At 65.9% G+C, this 27,547-nt stretch overlaps 2 protein-coding genes across 5 annotated transcripts; one reads left to right on the top strand and one right to left on the bottom strand.

The window, feature by feature from the left end:
• Positions 1 to 229: 229 nt before the first annotated feature.
• On the bottom strand, positions 230 to 5,150 carry LOC111161882 (LSM7 homolog, U6 small nuclear RNA and mRNA degradation associated). The gene is made up of 4 exons (XM_022525937.1): positions 5,105 to 5,150; positions 4,922 to 5,012; positions 1,749 to 1,820; positions 230 to 502 (listed from the first exon to the last, which is right to left on the bottom strand). The coding sequence occupies exons 1-4, from the start codon at positions 5,108 to 5,110 to the stop codon at positions 360 to 362; spliced, it is 312 nt and encodes a 103-aa protein (XP_022381645.1). The 5' UTR covers positions 5,111 to 5,150; the 3' UTR covers positions 230 to 359.
• Positions 5,151 to 5,284: 134 nt separating this feature from the next.
• LOC111161832 (signal peptide peptidase like 2B) lies at positions 5,285 to 20,381 on the top strand. 4 transcript variants are annotated; one of them, XM_022525838.1, is made up of 15 exons: positions 5,285 to 5,337; positions 10,326 to 10,445; positions 11,105 to 11,287; positions 11,646 to 11,735; positions 12,290 to 12,429; positions 12,688 to 12,830; positions 13,053 to 13,149; positions 13,840 to 13,956; positions 15,041 to 15,122; positions 15,681 to 15,755; positions 15,836 to 15,898; positions 15,990 to 16,089; positions 16,303 to 16,380; positions 17,476 to 17,636; positions 18,664 to 20,381. In XM_022525838.1, the coding sequence occupies exons 2-15, from the start codon at positions 10,344 to 10,346 to the stop codon at positions 18,907 to 18,909; spliced, it is 1,677 nt and encodes a 558-aa protein (XP_022381546.1). In that variant the 5' UTR covers positions 5,285 to 5,337; positions 10,326 to 10,343; the 3' UTR covers positions 18,910 to 20,381. The 4 variants fall into 4 exon arrangements, with proteins under 4 accessions (XP_022381546.1, XP_022381544.1, XP_022381543.1 ...); XM_022525836.1 differs by lacking the exon at positions 5,285 to 5,337 and having other exon boundaries at positions 10,247 to 10,445; positions 18,667 to 20,381; XM_022525835.1 differs by lacking the exon at positions 5,285 to 5,337 and having other exon boundaries at positions 10,247 to 10,445.
• The last annotated feature ends 7,166 nt before the right edge of the window (positions 20,382 to 27,547 follow it).

The following is a 27,547-nucleotide window of genomic DNA, read 5'->3' as shown; positions in this document are numbered from 1 at the left end:
AGCAGGGACGGGCCACTGGGGCCTTCCCACTGGCGCGTGCGGCCCAACCCACAGGCTGGCCTGGGGGGCCACACCTGCCACGGCACTCTGGGGGCTCCAGCCTCACACGGCCCTCTCCCCTGGCGAGGACAGCCTGGGCCCAGCACCCAACCGACCGGTGGGCTGTACCCGCCCCCGAGGAAGGGCCTGCCAGAAAGGCCCTGCTGAGAGCAAGGTTCTGGGGCTCCGGGACACTTGGGGTCTGCAGTTTTATTACGAAAACAGAAACATAACCGATATAAAAAGGAGAGCTCCGTCCCACGGGGGCGCGCGCGGCAGGGGAGGGCAGCTCTGAGTCCTCGGGCGGCCGACGGCGCCTGCTAGGCGTCCTGCTGCTGGATGAAGGGGTTGGGGATGGCCTCCATGCCGTCCTGCGGGCAGATGAGCACCACGGAGGTGCCCCTGCACACCACCAGGCCCAGCTGGCGGGTGTCCTCTGTGAGCTTGTACTGGTCGTCGGGGTCTGTGGAGTGAGAGGAAACGGTGGCAGTGAGACGGCCCCCAGGGGCTTCTAGACCCGAGGGACGGGGATGAGGGAGAACCGCAGACAGGCAGGGTGGGGAGGGGGTGTGGCCCTAAGGAGCCAAATCAAAGGGAACATGCTGGGTTGAGCCACAGGGTGAGTGCCTCGCCCTCCTCCCAAAGCCCAGCCACGCTGCCCTTGTCTCTGAGATGGCCCTGGACTACGAGGGCCAGGAGGAGCTCTGGCGACAGCGGGCCACGCCTGCCCTCTTTCTACAAGCAAACACGGCGTGGGGGGATTCCGGGGCACCGCTAAGCGGGGACCCTGGCGGCTAAGCCAGCAGGGACCACGTTGGGAGCTGCTGGGCAAACAATTAGGCTGGGACTCCCGGCTCCTGGAAAATCCTGGAAGGCCTGTGGGGGTACCGCTAGCCCCAGGTTCGTGGACAGTTAGGGCTGGGATGAAAGGCCCAGTGACAGCAGCTGAAAGCCTTGATCTCTTCTGCAGGATGCTGGGGGAGGGCCAGGCGGTCCCACGTGCGGAGACCAGGTCTCTGGGGCACAGCTCTCCCTGACCAGATCGTGCAGGGGTAACCTCTGTGCTAGGCCTGATCCCTCCAGGAACCCATGTGGGGGGCTGTGACAAGACGGCACAGGCCCCACCACGGTGAGGCCGCCCCGGAGGAGCAGGCTCCTGGGGCCTCGAGGCCCAGCGTGCACCGCCGCACCGGCTTCTTTTCCTGACAGGCCTTCGCGGTGCAGCTCTCACAAAGGAAGACATCATCTGGCCACGGAGGCTGGGCCAGGATCCCCACAGGGGTGGCCCCAGACGGGAGGGGGGAAACTGAGGGCAAAGCAAGAGGTCTGGGGCGCTGGCTGTGCAGCCACAACCGCACTTCCCCCACAAAGAGGGGGCCCTGTGACTCTGTCACCAGAGTACAACGGGCAGTCCCCGAGGGGTAGGACTGCTGCCCTCCTGGGCCTCAGGCAGGCTGAGCTGCACTTCGTGTCAGGAGATGGGCAGCCGCCGGCTGACCGCCCTACGCTGCCGCATGGGATCTGGAAACTTGGGGTGACAGGGACCAGGACCTTCTGCTAGCAGTGGAGGCTCCACCAGGGGTGGCAGAAGACGCGGGAGACCAGCCATGTGCTTCACAAGCACTGTGTCCGCAGTGCGGGGGCAGCTGGGGGGGCCTGGGGCAGGACGAGCCGGGCAAGGAGCCCCCACGCCCCGCGGCCGTGCCCACCTCTCATGTACTCCACGGTGCCGTCCAGCACGAGGTTGAGCAGCGGGTCGAACCCCTTCAGGATGCCACTGGCTTGTAGAAACCACCGAGAAGAGAAACAGGCGTCAGGGAAGCGGCTGTCTGGGACAGGTGCCGTCGGGCTCCCCCACGTGCCTCTCCAGGGACGGGAGAGCCGGGCCACCGGCTCGGGGGTGGGGGTGAGGGCGGGCTCCGGGCGGGGAGCCAGGAGGTCGTGCCCAACCCGCCCACGGAACGGGGCGGCAAACGTCTTCACAAAGGGCCTGCGGGGGCAGTTTCAGCAGTGTGGGCCCGTGGTCTCCACAGCAACTATCCACTTGCCCTTTTGGGGCGAAGCAGCGCCGGGACACACAGATGCTCGGGAGTGGCTGCGCCACGTGGAGACTCCGCTTACGGATACAGAAACGTGTGACAAGCGTCTCATTGTCTTCAAATACTTAGGATTGTTAAAGACTGTTCCCACCTTACCAACCACGGCCCCGCGCACGGGAAGGAGCGGAGCGACGACTGGCGCCGCCGTGTGATGCGCAGGAGACGAGGGGGACCAGCTGTCTGGTCTGAAAGCCCCCCACCCCGCTGCGCAGGCCTCCCCTTCCCAGGCACAGTGGGAGAAGCGGATGTGCCCCCATGTCAGTACGGGGGGAGAGCTGTGGGGTCTGTACCACGAGCACGGCTGGTGTGACCCGCAGCCACACGGGTGTAGGGCGGGGTCTGCAAAGTACAGGCCGCAGGCCAAAGCCGGCCCGCTGCGCTTCCCTAGGTAGCCAGGCTGGCTCACAGCCGCGTTCACTTGCTGACGAACGGTCCGTGGCTGCTTTCCTGCTCCAGGGGCAGGAGTGACAGCTGTGACAGAGACACTTGGGCCCTTCATGGAAAATGTCTGCCAGTTTCCGACTTACTGGGTTAGATCCCCTGGCTCTGCGGCTTCCTCTCCCTGCATGCCCCCAATCCCCACCCTGCAAAACAAAGGTCATGAGGACACCTGCCCGATGGGGTTATGAGCAGCGGGCACTGCGCCCACACCTGTGGGTCTGCCTCAGTGGGGCACGAGCCCATGTCTCCCACCCCGGTGACGACCCTGTGTCACCCCTCCTGCCAAGTGTGGGTGGGGACCCACGAATATGATGGGAGGTCATTCCTGTAAAGGCGTTATAGGACTAGGAAAACGAATGAGTCTGCAGAAGTGATTGAGGTCCCCAAACGAACCAGTGCACTTCCAGCTCCCGGAGAGAGAGACTCTGCTCAGCCTGACCTGATCAGATGAGCTGTGAAGGGAACAGGAATTTCGTAAAAGAAGAAACTGGAACCATGGGAAGGATTTTCCTGCTGGGCCCGAGGGAACAAACTGCCATGCTGGGGACAACGTCCTGTGGCAAGGGCTGGCAGGCCACCTCGGGAGCCACATGTCCCCAGACAGCTCAGCAGGACATGGAGACCCCGTCCTACAGCCACAGGGAACTGAATTCCGCCAACAAGCAGCAGGGCAGGGGAAGAGCCCGGGCCGGAGAGGACGGGCTCCTCGATACTGCTTTCCTGCGACCTGTGAGACCAGGAGCCGCAGCACCCAGCTCCGTCCTGACCGACGCTGCGAGACGCTAAGTCTGCGCTGTCTGAGCTGCTCGCAGGCTGGCGATTTGCTGCACAGGGTGGAAAGCCCGCACGAGCACCCTGGGAAGCGAGAGCTGTCTCACCGCTGCCAGCCGCCCCCACCTGCAGGCACCGCGCCGTGAACCACGCCAGTGCCACCCAGGTACCCTCGCCTCGCCTCGGGATCGCTGTCTCAGGACACACCCCAGAGGTCAGAGGCAGCTGGAGGAACAGGACGTCGCTCGAGTGCTTGCTGGTGTCGGGAACCGAGCTAAGCCTGCCTGCAGCCCTGGAGGGGCTCACCGCAGCCCGTCAGGTAGGCGGAGGGAAGAAACGAGGGAGCGGAGCCTCAGGGAAGGCGAGCTGTCCCAGGTCCCCTAGGCAGTGTGCCGAAGCATTAGGGCTCCGACCCCAGAGGCTAGGCTGCAGGGATACCCAGGCCGCACTGCCCACATGCACGCACAGCACCGGGCCTCCTTCCTGCCCTGGCCTCACTGCGTTTCAGGGGAAGATGCGCCAGGCAGTGTTGGGGAACCCGGACAGGTGGTACCCGGCGCTTACACCAAAGGGGCGTGGCCCCGAGTGGAAGGTCAGGGATGCTTCCCAGAGCAAGAACCTCGAGCTGAGAGCAGGAAAATGACTCTGGCGTTAACCCGGGGTTAAAAAAGAGATAAGAGACCCCAAAAGGAGTGACCTGCACCAAGCCCACACCCCTAACCTCACTGCAGCTTGGGTTCTCCCAGGAACACAACGTCCACCAGTCACTCTGGAACTTCCGTGCTGGCTCCAGGGAGCTGGTCTTTCTGAGAGATCCCCACCACCCCTGGAAGGAGGGCGAGGAGGGCCCCTCGGTCTGTTCCCGCAGTCTCCTGTCCCCGAAGACCTCCCCTTCCGCCCGCTGCGCGGCTCCGTCCGGTCTACACGGGGTGCTGCGGAAGGAAGCCGGCAAGAGCTACGAAGCTCACAGGTTTCCATCTCAACCGGCAACAAGCCCGAGCTGTCGGCCCCCTGCGCGGCACACCCTCGGCAGCCCTGTGGTAGCGCAGGGCTCCTGGGAGCCACGAGGCTGTCCTTTCCCCGGGATCGCGGCGGCTGACGGCGCCCGAGCGGAGCCCGCGCTCAAGGCTGACTGCAGGGGCAGGTGGTCTCCCCGGGGAGATGCCTGGTTGGGCTGTCACATGGCCGCAGCGGCACCCAGGGTCGCCCCGGGCAGGCTCCGCGAGCGAGAACGACCCGGCCCCAAAATCACGAGCGCGGAGCCCGGGCAGCGAGCATCATGTGCCAGCTGGGGCAGCCGCCCGGGAGGAACTGGGAGAGAGGAGCGCACAGCGCGCAAGCCGGGGATGCCCGTCCCGGCGGCACGTCCGCGGCTCGGGCTGTCCGGCCCCTGCCTAGGCCTTGGCGTCCCCGCGCGCGGAACGCGAGGCGCAGCGCCGACGCCGGCGGGGTTGGGAGTCCGCCCGACTTCTCCGGGCCAAGCGCTCGAGGCGGAGCCGGCATCCTCCGCCGCCCTCCTCCGCCGGCGCTCGCCCCAGGCCGCTCACGGGGTGCGGGCGGCGGGGTCTCACCTTCGCGGCCTCCCTGAAACTTCACCCGGATCGTCTTGTCGATGTACTTAGACAAGTCCAAGATGCTCTCTTTCTTCTTCTTCTCTTTGTCCTGCAGAGGAAGCAGAGCGCGTGAGGCGTGGAGCGCGGCCGGGTCCCACGCCGCCCGCCCCACCGGCCCTGCCGGCCCCGCCGCGCGCTCACCGCCATCTTGCCGCACCGCGCCCCTCTGCGCAGGCGCCGCCGCGCGCCCTTTGACCCTGCCCGCGCGCGCAGGCGCGGAGCACAGACGGCGCAGGCGCGCCGGGCGCGCCGGGGCGTTGCTGGGAAACATCTGGCGACGCCTGCGGCTGGAACCGGCGGACATGGCGGCGGCGGCGGCGGCGGCGGCGGCGCTGGCGCGGCTCGCGGCAGCCTTCCTCCTCCTCGTGGCCCAGGTGAGGCTGCGCCGGCTCCGCCGGCCCCGCCGGCTGTGACACCCGGCCCCTGTGCCCCGGGCCGCGCGCGGGCCCCGCCCGACCTGGCCTGGGGGTCGGCCTCGGGTTTGCGCGCCCCCCTCGCGAGTGGCCCGCGGGCCGGGAGCCGGGCGGTGACCTTGCGGGCCTGTCCCCGGCCACTCTCTCTCCCCCGCCTCGGAGCCCTCCCCAGCTGCAGCGTCACTCGGCGCGTCTGGGTCTGGAGTTTGGGAGTCCCCCTACCTCCCCAGGCCCCGCTCCGTTTCGAGGTATCCAGCCGCCGCCGGGGACGCCCCTGCCTGGCTGCGTGGCCTTGGCCGGGCGGCTGCCAGTCTCCGAGCCTCAGTTTCCCCTTTCTCGCGATGTTCGCGCGGGTCCGCGTGGTTGTGGTAAGCACGGCGCGCGCTGCCTGGCCGCGTCGCGGAGCGGCCAGGAGACCCACCCTGGAAGTGGGGTCGCGTCGCCGCCACGGACTCCGTCCGGTGACCTTGGGCAAGGAAGGTAGCCCCTTTGGGCGTCAGTTGCTCACCTGCGGCAGGAGGAGAAGAGTGCAGTGAGGACGCAGCCGGTGGTGCACACGGGGTGCTGTATGTGCTCCTTCTCCGGCACTTAACGTTAAGGGTCTCGGGCTGGCGGGGTCTTGCCGCCCGCCGGCTGATGGACGTCATCGTGAGCGCAGGTCCTCACCTGCTCTCTCCTGGGTCATGCAGCTCAGGGCGCGGTGTCCCTAACCGCCCTGCGAACGCAGCCGTTCCCCTTGACTGGTGCACCCCATCCCACTGCCCCTCCACGGCGGCCTCAGGTGGCCGGTGCTCTCCGCATCCCCAGTCCCCTCCCAGACTAGACCCAGCAGGAGTGAGGTCTTTGAAAGTGTGTCAGGTCCTGCGTCCGGAAGAGAGCCTTCCCGAGGCGGCCAGCGCCTGTGCTTTGGCTGCCTGGGACACTTCCCGTCCTTTCCTAGTTCGCTGAGGGCACTCTGCTCTCTGGTCTTCCCCGTGTCCCTGGAATGCCCCTGGTCGTGCTTCTGGTCTCAGCTGAGTTCTTCCCTCTCCCCACCCCCGAGAAGCTTTCTGGGCTGCCCCCTCCCCAGCTCTGGGCTGAGCCCCCGGCCCTGCCCCAACGCTGCTCCCTCACTTTCCTCAGCAGTCTAAGTCCGTCGGGGGCAGGGACATTTTGAATGGGAGCCGGATGAGAAGTGGACACAGGGCAATGGGGGCCCCACGGAGGGAGAGACCGGGTTTGCTTGGGGAGGCTTTGTGGAAGCAGGGACCCCTGAGGGGTGTTCTGAAGGATGAACAGGAGTTTGCCGCGTCTCGAAGGCAGAGGGAGGGGCCGCGGGGCTGAGCGGCTGGAACAGGGGTGAAGGTGTGAGAGCTGACGACTCATTTTGAGCAGGTGAGGAGTCCACCCTGGTTGGTAACATGCTCACACCCCGAGAAAGATGACACCCCAGAGGAGGCCCTCAGGTGCCCTTGAAGGGAGCTGGGGTTGCCCCTTCGGCTGAAGGGCACGGGGGAGGGGCCGCAGGAGTGGCTCCCAGGCTGAGGGTAAAGGGCAGGCGCCCGGCAGGTGGCGAAGGCTTGTGGTGCTTCTGGGCAGGCTGAGGGTTTTGGACTTTGTCCTGTGTGCGAGCAGAGGACGGTGTCGGAGCGTGTGATGAGAGCACTTGTGCTGGTTGTTCCGGGCGCAGAGCCCGGGTCTGTCTGTCTGCCCCCGGATAGGACAGACGGCACTGTGGTGGGTGGGTGTGGTTCTTTGTGGGAGTTTGGGTCCTGGTGCCAGCTTTCCACCGGCTGGGACGCTGCTTGTGGGCAGCCCCGAATTCACCTGCTACCATTTTGTAACCCTGGGCGAGGGAGTCCCCAAATAGACGTGTGTCCCCCAGTGGCGAAAAGATGGGCACATAAGGATGGTAGTGGGGTCTGCTACTCAGCAGATCTGAAGTCGGGTCAGTGCTCTCCCCACCCCTTTCCTCCCTTCTCCACTCCTGCACCTGTCCCCTCTGCCACCTGCACCCCCCACTCCTGCACCTGTCCCCGCTCCGCCTCTGCCTCAGCGTCTCTTTCCATGCTTCCTGGGTTCTTATGTCCCCACCCCGTTCTGGAACTGACCGAATCTTAGAAGCACGACTGCTTCCGGCCTGGACTCATGAGCTTTCTCAGACGCCTGCGGATGCCTTCGTGGTCTCCCCGAAGCGTGGTGTCCCTAGAAGCTCCCGAGCCCGCTTAGAGACTGTGATGTGTCGGAAGGTGGTCTGTCTGGTAGTCCCAGCGATTTCCGGCTCTCTGGGTTGGGCTGGGTCCTTCTGGAGAACGTCTGGATCCTCTCACTCCGTACGCTGGCATCTGACGTGCGCGCGGGCTCATTTCCTAACGGGCAGCCGGCCGTGCGGGCTGTGGGCAGTGAGGCCCGTGGGGTGCGCTTCTGTGCTTGCAAATGACCTTTGTAGAGAGAAGCAGTTTTTGCGCGTCCCCATTTTACACAAACAACACTTTTCCCCACAGTCTGGACCCCACAGAACAGGGGTCAGCAGACGTGTCCTGAAAAGGGCCAGACCGTGACTGTTTCTGGCTTCGTGGGTCACGTGGTCTCGGCCGCAACCTGGCAGCTCTGCCGGGGTCACGGAGAGCGGCCAGAGGCCCTGCGTGCAGGAATGGGGCAGTTGTGCTCCAATAAAACTTCATTTTGAAGTGCAGAAGGAGGGCTGCAGGAGGCCGGGGTGTCGGGGGATCCTCCGTTCCCCACCCTGGCCCCTGGTTCTGAGCCTGGGGTGACCCTCTGGTGTACGGACAGGTAGAGCGCTTATGGCCGCGCAGACAGGTGCCCTTGGCGGGTGCAGTTTGGTGGGGAGAGTGGAAGGGAGGGCTCCTGGTTCTGCCTCCAGTGGAGGGAATGAGGGGCCACGAGAGGTGCACGGAGCTTGGCCAGGGCAGATGAGGGAAGGGTTCGGCCTGCTGAGGTGCTCTGAGACCCCTGGTTGGCCTCAGGCAGCCCCCGGCTCCTCCCCTCACGAGCCTGGGTTCGTGGAGCTCAGCGCCCCCTCCACATAGCCTCTCCACACACCCCCAGCAGTGCACGAGGCAGCAGGCAGCGGGGTCAGGTCAGAGGTGCCCGCTGGATGAGCCGGTCGTCCGGGACCCTGCCAGCTGCGGGGTCGGGGCCCCCCGGGTCTCCACGCTGCCGTCAGCTCAGCACGACCAGGGCTGGGGTGAGAAGCCCCTGGAGTGGCCGGGCCTCGCCGGGCCTCCACCGTCAGTCTGGCTGAGTGGGGTCCAGTCAGTGGCCCAGGCCTGGTGTTGGGAGCCATGATCCCGCAGGACCTGCAGCCCCGTCCGCTGCGCACTCTGCCCCGACAGCGGGGTGTGTGGCTTGCGGTGTTGGCCAGACCCTATCGAGTGTCCGCGTCCAGACGAGTGGCTCTAGGTGTTTGGCTCCTTGGCACATTCTTGGGGGTCCAAGGAGGGAGTTTTCCATCTCAGTCTTGGGTGATCGCAGCCCACAGGGAGCTCAAGCTCCAGAAGCGTGGCCCCCGCGAGCCCAAGGTGCCCAGAGCAGGCTTCTGGGCCAGGCGTGCGGGGCGCCCCGAGGTGCGGTGGCCGGACTGACCCCCTCGGCTTCTAGCACCGGGCTTCTCTCCTAAGACCCCTCCTCCCTCAGCACACCCCTGGCACCTGCTCGCACTCGAGGTGAGCCCGCCTGGGGCAGAGCCGCTGAGACCGGGCCCCGAGTGCTGTGTGAGTCTCTGCTGACGAAGTGCTCCCAAGAGATGGAGCCTGTGCTTGTGGGGGGCTCTGTGCCCCGGTCAGAGCCCAGGGGGGAGGTGGGAGAGGGCCCCCTGTGCAGCACTGGCCTGCCAGCCAGCCGGGCAGCCACCCGGGGAGGGCTGCGGTGTTCCAGGCAGGACGTGTGGGTGGGCAGGAAGTGGGGACACCTTTGTATGAAATTGTGTTTTTTCCTGGAGAGTAAGCTGGTGTTCGACTGAAAAAAAGAGAGTCAGCCCCTCTGGCCCAGGCCCCCCGCCATGCTGCTGTCCTTGAGGGGCGTCCGGTGTCCGAGGACTCGGGGTGGTGCCCCACGCCTTGCTTGCTGGGTCGTCAGGACCCTCTGGCGTGGCCCTCCCCGAGCAGCCAGCTGTCCCGTGGGCTTGGGAGGAGGACCGTGGCGCTAGCCGGTTCCTCTTCCTCCTTCTGGGAAGCTGGGGCAGGGTGGGGAGACAAGCTCTGCTGGCTCCGGGCCTGCGCGGAGAGCCGGCCATGCCCCGTGGGTGTCTTCGTGACTCTCCTGGGCCGCAGAGTCTCCCAGCTCCCAGCCCCAGGGCGGCCGGCCTGCAGACCGCCTGCTTCTGCCCTGCCTCTGAGCGGGGCGGCCGGTCCCGACTGGGCTTCCGCTGGCCTGTGCCTGGCAGGGGCCAGTCATGTGACCGAGGCTGCGAGGTCCCCCCGGAAAGTAAGGTGTGGGACGAGGGCCCGGAGCCGGCTGGCCTTCCCAGTCAGTGGCCAGTAGGTAGTTCTTCCAGGAGCCTGCGGGTGAGGGGTGCCCCCCCGCCGCCTGCGGGTGTGCTGGAAGCTCCTCCAGGCCTTGCCCTGTTTCCCGGCCTCGAGCCGCCGCCCAGGGCCTGGGGATGGGTCTGCCCGCCCGCCGTGTCTCCCTCGTGACAGAGGCACGGGGTTTGCCTTCTTCCTGTCCCATTGATCCCGTGCGAGGCCCTGTGGGGTGGTGCTGTCCCTTCTGCAGGAGCCACAGGGAGAGGACCTGACAGGGCCACAGTCAGCACCCGGGTCTCCCTGGGGACGCTCGTCCCCACCCTTGCTGCCCTCGTTGTTTTCTCCAGCATCTCCAGCATCTGGTGGTGTCCCGTCTGTCCTGTAGGAGGGAGGAAACCAGCCCGAGCCCTGGGTGGGGGCTGTCCTCGTTTGGCTCAGACCCTGATGCTTCTGCCAAGCGCTCTGACCCCTGCCTTGTCGCTCCAGGTGGCCTGTGAGTACGGCATGGTGCACGTGGTCTCCGAGTCGGGGGGTCCCAAAGGCAAAGACTACTGCATACTCTACAACCCACAGTGGGCCCACCTGCCACATGACCTTGGCAAAGCGGTGAGTGCCCACCAAGGTCCTTCCTCAGGACGGTCTTCCCACTGGGGTCTTTCTCGGTGGGCCTGGCAGGCCTGGGGGTGCTGTGGGACGCCCCCTCCGGACTTGGGGTCGGGTCTGTCCTGTGGGAGGACAGAGGAAGGGCCTCAGTTGTGAAACCCATGTGGGGGGTCTGGGCACACTCCTGGGGCTGCTGGGGTCTCAGGTAGCCCCGGAGCGGCCCCATAACCTCTCTGGGCCTCAGTGTCCTTGGTCAGAAACAAAAGATGTCCAGGTGCTCCCACTAGGGGCACTGGCCATGTCCCCACACGCGGGCGGGGGGCCGGCTGGCACAGGGGTCCTTAGAGCAGTGAGGGCGGGACCAGCAGCCCAGCGGTGCGTGCGTGATTCTCAGCCCGAGGCCGCTGCTCCCGCCAGCCGGGCAGGCACGGAGGGTTTGCTACGAGGGTTTGCTACGGTGTCCCCTGAGCACTCACCCCGTCCCTCCCGTGTGCCTTGCGCTTGGGTGTGTGTACGTATGCGCTCGTGCGTGTGAGTGCGTGTGGGTGCGCGTGTGTATGAACGCACAGGTCCGTGTGAACGTGTGTGTGGGCACACGTGTGTGCATCCCCCTCCCCCCACATTCCTGGATCAGCCGGTGTAAACGCGCCCCTCCCCCCCAGTCTCTCCTGCAGCTGCGGGACTGGACGGCCTCCATGCTCTGCTCCCTGCCCGATGTCCCAGCCAGGGGCTTCAGCAACCAGATCCCGCTGGTGGCACGCGGCAACTGCACCTTCTACGAGAAAGTGCGGCTGGCGCAGGGCGGCGGGGCGCGCGGGCTGCTCATCGTCAGCAAGGAGGCGCTGGTAGGGCCCTGGGCTGTGCCGGATGGGGCGTCTTGGAGGGGCGCGGCCCAGAGCGGCCCTGGGGTCCTGTAGGGCTGTCCTATAAGGCCTCAGGGCAGAGCATGGGGGTGCCCTTTAAGGGCGGGTGGCATCCCAGGGCAGGGCGGCCCCTAAGCGACTTGACCTTGAGGCCCCGAAAGTGAAGCCAGAGCTTTTTCTCCCCTGCAGGGAGGGACAGACACACACACACACAGTCTGTCTCTGCACCCTCCAAGAGGGCGGGCTCGGCGCACCCCGCGGTTAGGGGCAGCCTGCCTCACCCCGGGTGGGCCTTGGTAAGCTGTCCTGTCCCTGCCGCATTCCCTGCCTTGGCCCCCAGGTCCCCCCAGGAGGCAACAAGACCCAGTATGACGAGATTGGCATTCCCGTGGCCCTGCTCAGCCACAAGGACATGCTGGACATCTTCAAGGTAGGGCCTCCTGTCTCCTTCTGTCTGTGCTGGTCGGGTGCGTGCGTGCCTGGGGGGTGGGTGGTTCACGCCGCACCCGTCACCAGCTCCCCGGGAGAGGGCAGGAATGGAGAACTGCCCCAAGGTCAGAGTGCCCGGGCCCCAGGCCGCCCTGCCCACGCCCGGCCCCGTTTGACCAGGGGCCCGCGTTCGCCCGCAGTTTGCGGGGGGCCTTCGGGAACCGGCGAGCTTCCGGACACAAGAAGAACAGGAACATTCTGTCTTTGTGGAAGCGTTGGAATACCCCTCCCCAAAGCCTGCTAGACGCTCCCCACTTGACGTGTCCCTCCTGTGTACATGCGTGTCCCGGTTCAGGGCTCGTGTCCCCACATGCGCACGGGCCCCTTCCCCTGACCTCGTGGGAAGCTCGTGCCGCCAGAGTTGATTTTTTTTTTGGGTGGGAGTGGTGGGTGAAGGCCTGGGGCTCGGGGCCCTCCGGGACAGGCCCCCTGGGGTGGGTGAGGGGACAGGGACGGCGGCCCCAGCCTTGAGCTCCGGCGCGTTCTCTGAGGCAGAGCTTCGGCCGAGCGGTGAGGGCAGCGCTGTACGCCCCCAACGAGCCCATGCTGGACTACAACATGGTCATCATCTTCGTCATGGCTGTGGGCACCGTGGCCCTCGGGGGCTACTGGGCTGGGAGCCGGGACGTGAAGAAGTGAGTGCCCGGGGAGGCCAGCGTGGGGCCTGCGCTGGGCGGATGTGTGGGTGGTCCCAGCGCCGTTCGAGGGGATCCCGTCACTCGCCATCAAGGTGGCCGTCACCGCGTGGCTCCCGAGGTCCCTGGTGCCAGTGTGGCGCCCCCCCGTGGAGGGCACGGCAGGGACACACAGTGGGCGTGCAGAGGGAGCCCCTCGGCATCTGGGTGCTGTGCTAGCCAGAGGGCGTCCCCTGGACGTGTCTGTGCCTCCCCCAGAAGGTACATGAAACACAAGCGGGATGACGGGCCCGAGAAGCAGGACGACGAGGCGGTGGACGTGACCCCTGTCATGATCTGTGTCTTCGTGGTCATGTGCTGCTCTATGCTGGTGTTGCTGTATTACTTCTACGACCAGCTCGGTGCGCCCCTACCCCACCGTGCCCCGGGGAGACCGAGGCCCAGGCCCCCACCCCACCTGGAGGAGCCCCGCTGCTTGGTTGTGGGGTGGATGGAGCCCGAAGGAGGGGGCCTTGGGGCCAGGAGCTGTGCCTCCCATTCACTCTGAATTCACGACCCCGCGGGGCCCTTCCTGCCGGTGGGTGTGGGGTGGGCCTCCCTCTCACTGGCGGCCCCACCCGCAGTCTATGTGATCATCGGGATCTTCTGCCTGTCCTCGTCCACCGGCCTCTATAGCTGTCTGTCACCGCTGGTCCAGAGGCTGCCCTTCGGCAGGTGCAGGTAAGCCCCGGGGGGCGCCCCCTGCGTGGCCCTGTGCCCCCGCCCCGGTGCCTGGGCCTAGCCCCGTTGGTCTCCCGCCTCCTGGCCCCGGGAGCTCCGAGCCCTACTTGGATGGTGCCGAGGACCCCTCCCTCCCCTGTGGCCGTGGGCAGGCATCCCGCACCCACCCCGTGCGGGCTGCGGCTCCTGGCCTCAGAGCAGGGCAGAGTGGAAGGGGGGAGTTCTCCGGCCTCCCCCTCCCCGCCACCCCATTGCAGCTCAGGCCCTGTGGGGACAGCGTGAATGTGTGTTGGTCCCAGGCAGGGCAGGACCACAGGGGCGCAAGCGCTGCTGCTCCAGACCCGGAAGGGGTCTAGTCTGGTTCTGATGGGCCCAGTGGCCCATTGCCAAATGGTGCTCAGAAAGCTCAGCTTGTGGGGTGAGGCCTTTCCAGGCTGCTGTCCCAAGGTCAGAGGTCAGGGGCCTGCAGCGGTGGGGCCGTGGGCTCCTGGGGGCAGGGCGTGGGCGGAGGTCTGTCTCCTACCCTGCTGCCTTCTGCTCTGCCCTTGGGGACCTCCCTCCTGGAGCTGCCGTAAGGCGTGAAGAGGGGTGTTCGTAGGGAACGTGTAGTGGACGAGGGGGTGAGCGGACCCCCCGGGTGCTAGGCGGTGGCGAGGAGCCAGCTCCCCTTGACGGCCCGCCCGCCCCCAGGGTCCCCGACAACAGCCTGCCGTACTTCCACAAGCGACCTCCGGTCAGCCTGCTGCTCCTGGCGCTGCTCTGCCTGGCCGTCAGCGTGCTGTGGGGTGCCTTCCGGAATGAGGACCAGTGAGTGCCACCCGTCTGCCGCCTGTCCTCAGACACCCTGTGCCTCGCCTCCCCGAGCCGCGAGCGTGGGCCGTGCGGCAGCCAGTGTGGCGGCCGCGTCTGGGGTCGCGCGTCTGTCCTGCTGTCACGGGGTCGCCAGCGACTGGGATCTGGGTCCGAGATGCCGCCCGCCCTCCTGGCCCCGGGCGCCCCAAGCGCGTGTTCTCCAGGGCGCCGGGGGGTGTAGGGAGGCCTGGAGCCTGTGGGCCCCCCTCCCCGCTCCCCGCGACACCGTCTGGCGCGGCTCTGAGCTCTGTGAGGCGGTGAACCGCTCTTGGCGGTGCTGCCACTTGGATCCGTGACAGATGTAATTGGCAGAAGGAAAATGTGAAAATATTTTGAGTCCTTTGTACACAAAGAGAACACGAGCTCTCACAGTTAGATCGAAGCCAGAAGACTTGCTTCGTTCTAGAAAGTCAGAACAGGCCCTGTTGCCACCGCGTCTGGGCGCCCGCTGGCCGCCGGCAAACCTTCTCTTTGTTCTTCGTGGCTGCCCTGGTTTCCCTGGCCGGGAGACCAGCTCCGGCTCCGTGACGACCTTGGCATAGATGGGGCAGTGGGGGCGAGCCAGCACGTGGCCGGTGTGGCCCCATGGTGGCAGCTCCCTGTCGGTGCTGCGGTCACACGCGCACCTCTGTGTCCCCTCCGCCTCCCAGTCCCCGAGCCCCCGTTTCCCAGGCCGAGAGGCTGGTGTGGAACCTGGCTGAGCGCGAGTTCAACTTTTCTAGGTTGTGGGAAAAGTACTTTTGAAGAGAGATTCAAGTTGCTGCACTATCCCTGTGCTGCCCCTGATGTGAGTGTGGACGCTGTCCCCAGAAGGGGACAGACCCCAGGGCGTGTGGTGTCAGAGGGCCGCTCCCCACTCATGCCCAGCACAGCCCGCGGCCCTGCCCGTCCCGCCGGGGCTGGCGGCCGAGTTGTCACCGCCGGCTGGGCACGGACAGCTCGGGAGACTCGCCGCCTCAGCAGCTGAGGAAGGAGCGGCGGGCGGGTGACACCTCCCGCACAGCCCCTGGCCCAGCGGTGACGCCGCTCTGCCTTCCAGGTGGGCCTGGGTCCTTCAGGACGCGCTGGGCGTCGCCTTCTGCCTCCACATGTTGAAGACCATCCGCCTCCCCACTTTTAAGGTGAGAGCCCGAGGACACGGGGCCGCTGGGGTGGGCGTGGGCGGGACGGTTGTGTCCTGAGAGCCTCCATGCCCACCACGTACCTCGAGTGGCCCCAGGCCTGCCGTCACCCGCCTGTGCTCGGGCGTCCCTGGCCCTCCCCGGGCAGCGTGGTCTTCGGGCTTTGGTCCTTCCTGCCGCCTCCCCAGTGACAGGGCTCAGGGATCCGCTGCAGCCCTGCCTCCCAGTGTGACAGCCATGGCAGTGACCACACTGCCACGAGGACCCCTGGAACCCTGCCCTGGGCGGGGCTGCAGGCTGGGGCTCCTCCAGGGGTGGCCGCTGTGCCGGGGGGAGCTTGCTCCAGGCTGAGGCGCACATACGGGCAAGTGGTCGGCGGCCCTGCGCGAGGGCCCGGGCCGTCATCCCCGAGGGGGAGCACGCGGCACGCCGTGAGGAAGGCTCGGCACCCTACCCCCCACAGGGCGCTTCTGAGCCTCGTAGGAGGGTGGGGGGCGTGTCCTGGGGGTCCGCGCGCCTGCCGCCACGCCGTGCGCCCATCAGGACGTCGCCCCCCAGGCCTGCACGCTGCTGCTGCTGGTGCTGTTCGTCTACGATGTCTTCTTCGTGTTCATCACGCCCTTCCTGACCAAGGTGGGCGCCCCTGCCCGAGCCCTGCTGCCGTGCCCCCCCCCCCCGCGCCCCCCCCTCTGACGCAGGCCCCTCTCTGTTAGAGCGGTAACAGCATCATGGTGGAGGTTGCAACCGGGCCCTCGGACTCAGCCACCCACGAGAAGGTACGTGGCGGGCCCGCGGCCGAGGCGCTGCTGGGAGGAGGGTGGTGGGCTTGGGTGGGTCCTGGAGATGGCCGCCTCCTCGCCCCCCCAGCTCCCCATGGTCCTGAAGGTGCCCAGACTGAACGCCTCGCCACTGGCCCTGTGTGACCGGCCCTTCTCCCTGCTGGGCTTCGGGGACATCCTGGTGCCAGGTACTGGGGCGCGCCACGCCGTGGTGGGTGTCCTCGGGAGCGTCAGGCCATGGGCGGGCGGGGGCGGGTGTGGATGGTGAGGAGCGGGCGGGGGCGGGCGGCCCCTGGGGCGCCCGTGCTGCACGGGGCAGGTGGACATGGCACGGATGTGGCTCGTGGCTGCACTCGTGGCGGGGGTGGCGCGAGCCCGGCCCACGCGCCTTGTCCCCGCAGGGCTGCTCGTGGCGTACTGCCACAGGTTCGACATCCAGGTGCAGTCGTCCCGGGTCTACTTCGTGGCCTGCACTGTGGGTAAGTGCCCTCGCGCCCGGCCTCTCACGTCCCCACGACTCCTGAGTCCGCGTTTCCTTCGTGGTATCCTCTTGTCCTCATCTCCTGCTGCTTTCTTCGGTTACCAAAGCCATTGACGTGGAAGCGACCTTTTCTGGGGAGCCCCGGTTTCTCTTAACGTTTTCCAAACCAGTTGGCTTGCCCGCCTCCAGGCATCCCTCTGGGAGGCCTCGCCGGTAGCGCTCGTCGGTGCACATGCGTCCCCCCGTCCCTCCAGGTGGGATGCGCTGTGGCCCCTCCTCGTGCGCAGAGGCCGTGTGCACTGGGCCTGAGCACAGCCCCGCGGGGTGGTGGGGGCGGCACGACCCAGGCTGACCTTGGGGGAGCACTTCAGGGTTGTCCCCATCTGCCCCTTCCTGGCCCGGCTCGTGCAGCCGCGGGCACGGTCGCTTGTCCACTCGCTGTCCCTGAACCTGCCCCCAGGCCTTGCGTCCTGGTGGTGGTTGTCAGAGCGCTGCCTGCGCCCCATGATGGGCAGCAGACGCCGCCGTTTCCCTGAGGCTGCCTGCTCTTGGGCCGCTGATTTAGGATGCGGGGCAGTGAGGAACAGAGACCCGGGGCACCAGGCGAGGGTCGGGCCAGAGCCATGGGCAGGATGAGGGGCCCAAGACCAGGCCATAAACAGTTGTTTCCTTGTCACTTCTTCCTGAAGCCCCCCAGGTCGCGGTCGGGACGAGGAGCTGCTGTGCCCTGTGCGGTGGGAGAGCCGGCCCCGCGCCCCTTGCCGCCTCCCCGCCTGTCTCATGGCTGTGCCATCGCGGTCCCCCTGGCACAGCGTGGGGCTTCTGACCGTGTGCCCGCGTTGCTCGTGTGCAGAGTTATCTCTGACTGAGGGCGCGGGAACGGGACTCTCAGGCGCAGTCACAAGCCTTTGTCTGGTGGCCTCTCGGCCCAGAGCTGGGCCTCGCCACCACCGCGGTGTCGCTCCTACCTGTCTCCTGCCCGCCCCATGCGCTCCCGTCTGTCCGTCTGTCCTGCTCCACGTGCCCGCGACAGGCAGGGGCTGGGCTGTGGGGCCGCCCGCCGGGGTAACGCGTCGCCCGTCTCTCCCCACAGCCTACGGCATCGGGCTCCTGGTGACGTTCATGGCCCTGGCCCTGATGCAGCGCGGCCAGCCCGCCCTCCTCTACCTGGTGCCCTGCACGCTGGTGACAAGCTGCTTCTTGGCACTCTGGCGCGGGGAGCTGGGCACGTTCTGGACGGGCAGTGGCTTTGCGGTGAATACCAGTTTGCTCTGAGTGTCCGCGAGCAGTAAGAGCCCAATAAGCCCTAACTAGACTTACAGTTGCGTAAAACCTCCCAGTGGGATGACCGAGCCCCACAGCCTGTGTCCCTGCTCAGCGCTTCCCGTTCCCAGAGGCCTTTGCTTTGCCGTCAGCCTGTGTGGCTCTGTCCCTCCGGGTGCGACTTGTGGACACGGCCCTTGCTCTGAAGTGCCAGTCCCAGGGGTGGTGACACACCATTGGATCAGATATTGGTTTCCAGGCATTTCCACCATCAGGAACGCAGCGCCAAGCTCTGGGGGGCCCGGAGCTCCTCTCCAGAGCGGGCACTGGCCCTGCCCTGGCCTCCCACGGCAGGCCCATGGTGCTTGTCTTGCTGCTGCTGGTTTCAGGGCGGGAGGCCCCTCTTACTGGAGCACCGTGCCTTCGATGTGAAAGCACGAGGTCTCGTGTGCCTGTGTCCCTGGGACGGAGCTGACCTCCTCCTGCCACCCTGTCAGTGAATCACAGGGCCTGGCCCCTCCGTGGCGGGAGCTCCGAAGGGCACTCGGTGTCTCCCGAGCGTGGTCCGCGGCCCCGAGTTACCGTGTCACATGTCTTGCAGCAAAACACTCCTCTCGTCCCGGCCTAGACATGGCGGAGGGAGGGGGGCTGCTGGGCACCCCGACTAATTACCCAGACGCCAGAGCCTGATGCTGGGGCCTTTAGCCCTTCCCTGGACCCTCGGGGAAGCACGCTGGCTTCACTGCCCACCGTCCTTGAAGGGTCTCAGGCCCAGTGAGTGCTTAGTTCTGGAAGGTTCAGGTGGTGGGGAACAAGCCAGAGATGTCAGAGTCAAGGTTTCTGTCGGGCGGCCGTCCTGGGGTCCCAGTGCTGCTGGTCGTATGTGGTCTGGAGGGAAGGTGGCTCCTGGGCCTGGAGCCAGACGCTCCAGGGACCCCAGCCGGTCTGCCCGCCCCACCCCTGCTGCCCCGGGCTCTTCCAGCCCCGCCCAGGCCTGACGCGGCCTCTTCTCTCGCAGAAGGACCTACCTTCATCTCCTTGGGTGCCGTCTTCCGCCACCGGCCCACAGCCCGGGAAGGACTCTGACAGCAGCCTCTCGCAGCCGCCTCCAGGCGAAGGACTGGCCAAGTGCCCTGTGTCCCCAGAGCAGCCCCCGGAGGTGTCCACGCCCGAGGAGACCGGGGCCGGGGTGCACCCACAGGAGCCCATGAGCCCCGCGGGCTGCACCTCTGAGCCCACAAGCATGGTGGGCGCCTCGGCCTAGGAGGTGGCACAGACTCTCGGGCCCTCGTCGCTACCTGCCGCGCCGAGAGACCCCGAGACTGGACCTGCCCGGCCCCCCCACCCCAAATTGGTGCTCCAGTCTGGCCAACGCCCCCGCTCTTCCTCCTCCTCAAGCTGAGCTCAGCTGTGTCCCGGACCCTCTCCAGCCCTGCTCCCCGCTCCTGTGGCTGCCGCGAGCTCCTCCCCCGCTCCGGCCCACGAGGTCACATCACCGTCGCTGTCACCATGACAGGAGCCCCACCCAGCTCCGCGGTCTTGCCTGTCTGCCTGGTGTTTCCTCAGCAAGAGCAGGAAGCGCTCGGCCACGGCTGCCGGTCTGCCCACATCTGGTGCTTCCCGCTCTGCTCCTCCCTCAGGTTCTGGCCCGCAGAGCCCCCTCGTGCCGGCACCGGGGTAGGACGCGCCTCGGGGTTGGACGCGCCTCGGGGTCGGCGGGGGCGCCCAGTGGGCCCTGCCCTGCCTCCATCAGCCTGGGCGCCTGTGCTCCAGCCTCTCCGCCTGTGAATAAACGGCCACGACGTGTCGAACTCGGGTGGTGTCGCCTCTTGGGTCTGAGTCTCAGTGGGGCCTCGGGACAGCCGGTCCCCGGTCACGCCGTCCAAGGGGCTGTGTCTCTCCGCTCGGCTCCGTCCCTCCAGCTGAGATGGACTCGGGCCCCCACCCTCCCCACAGCACCTGCACGCTCTCAACCCCACCCCAGCCCGGCCTCTAGGAACAACACCGGCCAGGCGAGCGCACTTTCTATTTAAACCACCCGGGAGCTTCTGGAATGTGGAGAATATTCTGGAATTGGCATTTGTCTTCTACCTCACTGACAGGGTTCTCCGAACGTCACAACGGAAATGCCGCCGTAGGACTGGCCGCGGGGCGGCGGCCCCCACGCCATGGCGCGTGCCCGTCCACACAGCCTCCAGACTCGAGCCCGAAAGCTGTTTGCACCGACGTGACATGAAGCCACAGACCCCCAGCCACGCGGTCCCAGCTCTGTCCCGGTCTGTCCGCTGCTCCGTTGCAGATGGCAGGCGTGGGGTCAACCATGATCCATTCCAAAAAATACCAGCGCCAGACAGACTCACACACAGCCTTTGCCAGCCCTGCTGCTCCGAGGAGAAATGATGTTGATTCAAAAAAAAAAAAAAAAAAAAACCGTTTTCCACCTGTCCCCGAGTCTCTTAAGATGACGGGTGACCTGGGAGAGAGACCAGCTAGACCTGCCGGCCCTGAGAGCCGCCCAATGGGGAGGCCAGAGTGGGCTGCAGGGTCCATGCGGATGGTCCCCACCCCAATTGACACATCCCTCTAGGCCGTGTCGCTTGTCGGTGTAGGACCCAGAATCTCCGTTTTCTGTGTTTGACAAACGTCAGGGGATCTGAAGGTGGATGTTCCGGAAGTTTCTGTGTGCAGTCTTTGCCTCGCTTCTGTTTGAGTCTTACGATTAAACACAGCTTTTGAGAGTTACTGCCCGGCTCTCGGCTTTTCTGCGGCGTGGCGGCAGGCAGAGCGCGGTGTGGGGTGGGTGTGGGCCCAGGTGTGGCCCGGGCCCACAGGGTCAGCTGCCTCGGGGTCTGGGCGCCCGTCCACGCAGCCCACCACTTGCCCAGGCAGAGGGTTGAGCTCTGCTGTGACGTGGCTGGAGGCCATGTGGGGCTGGGGCCCTGATTCCCGGCACTGGAGAGCTGGGGGGGCCTGGAGGGAGTTCGGTCGGCCCTGTGTCGGGTGACGCCTCGCTTCTCCATGATGATCCAGGATGCGTGGAGGGGAAGTGCCTGTTGTGGGCCTGGGGACCAAGCTGGCCAGTGGCTGGGGTCTCCCAGGCCACCCGGTCACACTGCTACAACCAGTCAGCCCTGCTGCTGAAGCCCACGCCTCACGGCCCATGGCAGATGGGTGGGGCCGGGGCCAGGGCACTGCTGGACATGGACATGTTGTGTCTCACATGGTTTCCCAGGTCAGGAAGCAGCCTCCCCTGGGTAGCGTTGAACTAGTCAGGAAGCGGTGGCCCTTTCTTAGCGAGCCTCTGGGAAGGCCGGCCCCAGGCCCCGCTCACCATGCGCTGGCCGCGGGCGGCGAGCTCAGCGGTGCCCGGGCAGGGAGGGCCCTACACGTTTGTTTTCACGGTGGGGAGGCACAAGTCGGTGCCAGGGAGACCATGTTCCTGCTCCGTGCCGGGGTGGGGGGGCACAGCTCTGCGTGACCGGGGCGCTATGGAGATGGGACAGGGCTGTGAGGACACCAGAGTTCTTCACTGAGCTCTGGCTAATGGTTTCCGTTAACTGTTCATTCCCTCCGCCTTTCCTGAGTGCCGGCTGTGAGCCAGGCCCCTGACTCCACTGGGGCGCCTGGGTGGGGCTCAGACCCACTCTGCCCCGGGTGGACACGGGCCTGCACCTGCCTCTGTCTTGGGAGCACATATCAGGGAAGGTACCTTGGAGGAGGCAGGCGGGGCCTCTAGGAGGGAGATGAGTGTGGCTGGTGGGACGGGCAGGGGTCACTGGCCACACGGGGAAGGCATGGCCCATGTTGCCTGAAGGTGAGGGGACTAGAGTCCTAGAAAGAGCCCAGCGGTGGCCGCCCTGGAAGGCAGCCCCTCCCCATAGTGTCCTTGCTCAGGGCCGGGTGCAGCGGTGGGAAGAGCCCACTGGCTTTGGGGTACTGCTTCTTGCTGGAGCCCAGGGACCTTGGTCGGTCACTGCCCTCTCTCTGGGGCTGGAGCCCTCTGTCTTCTGCAGGGCCTGCCCGCGTGTGCGTGGGAAATGGGACCGCACTGCAGGCAGCCGGGACCCGGAGGGACTGCTCCCTCTCCAGCACCACGCTTGGCTCCCCGTGGCTTCCAGTGCTTCCCACGAGAGTGAGTCTCCACTCGGGGCCAGAAGGCGTTGCCAGCAACGGTGGTACGCCGGCAGGCCCAAGGGCAGTTCGGCGTCCCCAGAGCATCTTGGGCAGCGATGATGGTCCTAACGAAGGTTGCCTTCTTGTGGGCCGGCGCCGCAGGAGGAAGCTGGGGGCGGGCGGACAGCTGGGCTGCTGCGTGGCTGTGGAAGGTGCGTGAAAACTGAGGCCAAGCCCCTGCCCCAGCCTGACCAGGAGAGACACCCCCAGCCCCAGCAGAAGGGCATCCTATGTTCCCCTGCCGGCCCTCGCCCGACTGCCCATGGCGTCAAGGAGCCTGAGAAACCCTCTGAGCCGGGGGGCTGTGAGCACAGAGTGAGTGCGTTGGGGGAACCAGGAGTCCGAGTACAGTGTGGATGTTGGTTCGTGGGTTGTGACAATGTACGGCCGGAACGTAAAGGCGGGAAACAGTGCAGAGTAACGTCTTCTCACCTCTGTAAACCCAAAGCTGTTCCGCAAGTTTATTTTTTTATTTTTTTTTTTAAAGATTTTATTTATTTATTTGTCAGAGAGAGAGAGGGAGAGAGAGCGAGCACAGGCAGACAGAATGGCAGGCAGAGGCAGAGGGAGAAGCAGGCTCCCCGATGAGCAAGGAGCCCGATGTGGGACTCGATCCCAGGACGCTGGGATCATGACCTGAGCCGAAGGCAGCTGCTTAACCAACTGAGCCACCCAGGCGTCCCTCGCAAGTTTATTTTTTAAACGATCATAGTTATTCACACACAGCCCCTTCCCCAGGCTGTCTCCCCAGGGTCGTGCAGGGCCCTGTCCTGGCTCACCGGCCAGGCGAGCTCACCCGCCCCAAGGCTCACCTGCCAGACCGCCCTGCCCTCCCCCTGGACACCCGAGCGAGGCCACAGTGACCCCGCCCCCCCGCAGGTGCCGCCCCCAGCCCCGCCCCCACTCCCTGGTCGGGGCAGCAGGGCCCGCTGGAGCGGAGGCGGCGGCGGCTTCGGTGGAGGGCGGTGAGTCGGGGTCTCCGGAAAGGGCCGGGGCGGCCTCTGTGGGCGCTGAGCTCCCGGGTCAGGCAGAGCCGCTGTGCGGCCGGCTGGACGGGCGGAGCGGACGGCCGGGGTGCGCGGATGAGGCGGGGTGCGCGGATGAGGCCGGGCGCGCCACGGTCCCGGATACCTGCCTGCGCTCCGCATCCCAGAGCGCCGTTTCCCGCCTTCGCTCCCCACTGAGCCGGCCGGTGCGGGGCGCAGCAGGAACCTGGGGCCAGAGCCGGGCAGGGCGGCCAGGCCCGCTGCGGGGAGCTGCTCTGCTTCCCCTACCTGGCCCTCAGTATCTGCGTGCCCCGGGGTGCCCGCCTGACGAGAGTGCTGGGGGTCACCCTGGGGGGTGCCATGAAAATGCCTGACGCTGGGGGGAATGTGTGGCAGGAAAGCCAGCCTGGCACTCGGGGGCAGCTGTCATCGGGCTCTGCAGTCTGGTGAGGAGGATGGGCTTTGCCCAAGAATCGGCGGAGGGTGGCCCAGCAGGGCCCTGCTCTGTCGCCCATCTCAGGGACCAACGCCACACTCCCTGGACCCCACGGGGGAAGGAGTGGTCCCTGGCACTGGTCAGAGCTTTGGGGACCGTGTGTTCACATCAAACACAGGCCATCCAGCCCCCTTTAGTGTCCACTTGCTGGGATCCGGAGGGCGAGCCTCTGGGCACCTGGCAGATAATGTGACTGGTGTCTTGTGCACCAGCACGGTGGGACACGGCCGTGAGGACGCGGCCTCGTGGACCCCTAGCCTGCGCTGTCTGCGGCCCTGGCCCGCGGCGGTGTGAGTGTGCGTCTGCCACCGTGTGGCCCCGTGTGTGAGGGCGTGCCTAGTTGTGTGTGCGGTTACGGGGAGGCTGTGCGTCTGTGTCGCTAGCGTGTGACCACATGTGTTCTCGAGATTGCATGTGTGATTGCGCTGGGAGGTTGTGGGTATGGTAGCACGTGTGCGTGAACTCCTCCTCGCTTGGAACATGGGGCTCGCCACCGCTCACGTGGACCTGATCACCAGACCACGGGAGTCCCCCAAAGACGCTGCGGCACGCAGCCCTCTTGTTCCACCAAACCAAAAGTCGGGACGGTGGTGCCGAGCCGACGGCTTGTGTGGCCGGAGCCGTGAGCCCCACAGCCCCTTCTGGCCTCGGGCCCCACGCTCGACGAGCGCAAGTGTGCTGTGCGGGGTTCACTCGGTGCGGAATTGTGGATGTTCAGGGCGAGCAGTACAGAGTCTTTGGACGATGTACTGGGCGGCCTCTGGCTCGAGCTGGGCCTCCTCTTGGGAACAGCCTGTGTCCAGTGGCCTGAAGAGAGAAAGTCCTCTCGTGACCACTGCCGTCCATGGACAGCTTGACACAGTGGCCGAGCTGAAGCCCTGGGTGGGGGAACCCGGGAAAGGCAGAGTGAACTGGCCGAGGCAGGTGCCCCTCTGGCCGTGGCCTGGTGAATCCTGGTCATCCTGGGGAAGGACAACAAAGGCAGGGGAGGCAGATGCCCCCATCCGGCCTTCGCTCTCATCCGTGCGGGCCCAGAAGGAGACACAGGCCGGATGCACGAGGACGCGGCTGTGTGGCTGGTGCCCGGGAGCTGAGACCCCCACCCCAGCGTGGGCGTAGAGCCCTCAGTGCCCCATCTCTGCGGCTCACCTGCCTCACCTGGACAGCAGGGACCCATATTGTGATAGAAACCCCTGGAACTGTAAGAACAGCGTGCGAGGAGGACGGGAGGTGGGGAGACAGAGGCAGAGAGGGAGACAGACCCACGGAGGTGAGCCCAGGCATCTCTCCAAGCCTCGGTTTCTTCATCTGTAAGGGTGGGATGCTTGTGCCGCCCCGTCCCCCGGGGTCCCTGGGAGGGCCCAACGAACCAGAGGCTGCCCCCGCCCCATGTCAGTGTCAGGTATGACCTTCCGGCGCGTGGCGGCTCCTCTCTTGCCACAAGCACACCTCGTCTGTGGAAGCAGAGACGGGGACGTGGCTGTCCCCAGTTATGCATTTTAACACACGTGCCTCTAATGTCAATGCGGGGAAAATGCCTATATGAGGCTCTGCTGTGTCTCCTGCTTTACCTCTGTTCCTCAAAAACAATTTTGGAATCATTTTAATTGCAAAGAAGGCATGGAGGGTCCCCACACACCCCAGCTTCCCCAGCGTTACGCCCTCCATCCCCGTGGAACCAGCACGGGCGCAGCGCTCCTGGCGACCTTGCTCCGGTTCCCCTCACGTTCCAGGCTCCAGGCTGAGACCCCGGGTGCCATTTGAGGAACTGCATTAATTTAAAACTATACAAGTCGTAAGTGGTCGGGAGTCTCTCTTTTTCACCTCCGAGTCTTCATCCACTTTCCTGGGGATCTGCCGTGCTTATCAGCTCCCCTGCCCGGGGCCCTGTGGGGTCTCCGACTCCCAGGTCCTATGTGCGTGTCACTAGCTAGAGGAGGACACCATGTCGTCACGCCAGTAGTTTTCTCACAAACACCTCTTCCCATGAAAGCCTAACAAAAAGGCCACAGACAAGCAGGGGAGAAAAGAGCCCAAGCTTATTAAATTTCCCGTCGGCTCGCTGAGTGATTTCGTCCATGAAGTGGGGGCGGCAGGCGGGGGAGTTTCCTGGCGAGGCCCGAGCCCCCGGAGCGGCTGGGGAGAAACAGGAGAGGCTGCGGGGCGGACAAGGGACGCCCGTTCCGCGAGCCGAGTGGGGTGCGAGGGCTGGGGGGGTCGAAGGTGAGGAGCCCTTCCGGGTTTCACTGAAGTGGGCAGTTAGCCCCTCTCGGGAACAGCGGACCCCGGCGCCCCTTCCCCTCGGAGAGGCTGGACCCGCGCTCCAACCGGCTGGGCCGAGTGGCCACTGGAAGATTCGCGGTGGCTCTCGGCCCTGCAGAAAGGATGGGGAGCCGAGGGGCACGCAGAGAAGGGGCGAGGGGCTGCCTCACCAGCTAGGCCTGGAGCCTGTGCAGTGCGGCTCGGAGGCTGCGTGGCCCGGTCTTCCAGAAGCTAGCCGACCAAAGCGTATCTCAGGGCTGCCGGGCCGGCTCAAGCCGTAGAACGTGACTCCTGATCTTGGAGTCATGAGTTCGAGCTCCATGTTGGGGCTGGGGTTTACTTAAAAACATCCACATATTTATTATACCACGGTTTCTGCGGGTCATTCAGCCGGGTGGTCCGGCTCGTGGTCTCCGGTGTGTGGTAGTGGGGATGCCAGCCCAGGGGGCCTCGTGTAAAGTGCCCCCGCCCGCCCGGGCAGGAGGGGCCGCTTCCAGGCCTCTGCGCAGCACGGCGGGAGCGTCCTCTCGGCGAGTGGCCTCTGAGACAGCCGGGCAGCAGCCACATGACTTTCGTGGCTGCCCTCTGCAGCCTCGGCCCTTCGCTCAGGTATACTCCCCCTGCTAGGAGCGAGTTGTGGGGGCCAGCTCACGCCCAGAGGGAGGCGAACAGGCTCGACCACAGAGCCGAGCAGCAAGTCACTGGGGACCCGTGTTGAAGTTGCCACGTCCTGTGGCCTGGGGCCAATTCCCTACTTCTCCCATCAAGGCACAGCCTGAGGAGTGACATCCCGGCTGCTGCTGTGAGGCCAGAGTGTGGAGCGAGAGGACTGTCCTCTCGGGCAGGACGGAGTTAAAGAATGAAGAGAACGAGCCAGCTGTTCTTTCCCTGGCTTGAACTTCTCCCAAAGGGATGCCGGGAAGTCCAGGCTTAGCACCTTGGCGGAAACCATCCTGCAGTCTCTTCCCATGGGAGCAGCTTGCACAATCCGGGAGAGAACAGATCAAGTGGGGATGTGGAGGGGGATGGAGGCATCTGCCATGAGGATGTAGATAAGCATGGCAGGTGGCAGGCACAGCAGATGCAAAGGCCCTGGGGCAGGATTGTTTGAGGAGCCGTGAGGAGGCCCTGTGGCTGGAGCAAGGGAGGAAGGAGGAGGAGCTGAGGACAGACCGCAGAGGATGGGTGGGATCAGGTCCTGCAGGCATTCTGCCCTCAGGGAAAGCACGGGCAGGACTGAGCAGAGGTGGGTCACGGCCTGAGTCCGCTCTCAGCTGCCGAGGATGGAGACAGCCCGCTCTGCGAGGAGACGTGGGTGGTGCTCTGTTGAGCGCAGGGCAAGCATGGCAGAAGTCGCCCAGTTCTAGATATTCTGGGGGCGGGGCTGACACCACGTCCAGGCAGACTGATGGCCGCTGTAGAACAGGGTCGTGGGGACCCCAGGGGTTTCGGTCTGAGTGATCGCAGACACAGTTGTGGGAGGAGCAGGTGGGGGGCGTGAAAGCTGTGGGGTCCCATCTGATCTGAGCAGCTTGCCAGCCACTGGGTCGTGGTCATAAATCATCACGAATGTGGTAGCTTGAGACCGCGCATACTTCACACCTCCTAGTTTCTGAGGGTCCGGAGTCCGGGGACAGCTTAGCTGGGCCCCATGCCCAGGGTCACACGACCCGCCATCAGAGCGCTGGCTGGGCTGCGTTCTCCACTGAGAGCCAGACTGGGGAAGGACCGACTTCCAAACTCATTCGTTGGCAGATGAGGGAGGGTGTGGCTTGGGTGGCCTGGTAGGTGGCGGCCACCCTCAGCTCCCACAGGCCACACAGGCGTGTCCGTATAGGCCACGTACTTCACCAACCAGCGAGGGGATTGTTAGCTCCGGTCCGCTGAGACGGAGTCCTACATCACACAATAGAGTCACAACAGGACAGCCCGTCACCTCTGCAGCATTCAAACAGGTAGAAGCAAGTCACACACTCGGGGAAATG

The sequence above is a fragment of the Enhydra lutris genome, unplaced genomic scaffold (assembly GCF_002288905.1).
Source record: "Enhydra lutris kenyoni isolate GAN:26980312 unplaced genomic scaffold, ASM228890v2 scaffoldscaffold86, whole genome shotgun sequence".
Taxonomy (NCBI): Eukaryota; Metazoa; Chordata; class Mammalia; order Carnivora; family Mustelidae; genus Enhydra; species Enhydra lutris.
The sequence above is the reverse complement of the archived record's forward strand: the minus strand, read 5'-3'. Positions and strand labels throughout refer to the sequence as shown.

What these genes read in the sequence shown, in the direction of transcription:
- LOC111161882 (XM_022525937.1), bottom strand. An exon ending in GTTTCAGGGAGGCCGCGAAG is followed by an intron (nt 1,821 to 4,921) that starts GTGAGACCCCGC and finishes GGTTTCTACAAG; the next exon opens with CCAGTGGCATCCTGAAGGGG. An exon ending in CACCGTGGAGTACATGAGAG is followed by an intron (nt 503 to 1,748) that starts GTGGGCACGGCC and finishes CTCACTCCACAG; the next exon opens with ACCCCGACGACCAGTACAAG.
- LOC111161832 (XM_022525835.1), top strand. Translation starts at nt 10,284, where the DNA reads ATGCTTCTGCCAAGCGCTCTGACCCCTGCCTTGTCGCTCCAGGTGGCC. An exon ending in TCCGCCTCCCCACTTTTAAG is followed by an intron (nt 15,123 to 15,680) that starts GTGAGAGCCCGA and finishes GTCGCCCCCCAG; the next exon opens with GCCTGCACGCTGCTGCTGCT. An exon ending in CGGGGACATCCTGGTGCCAG is followed by an intron (nt 16,090 to 16,302) that starts GTACTGGGGCGC and finishes TTGTCCCCGCAG; the next exon opens with GGCTGCTCGTGGCGTACTGC.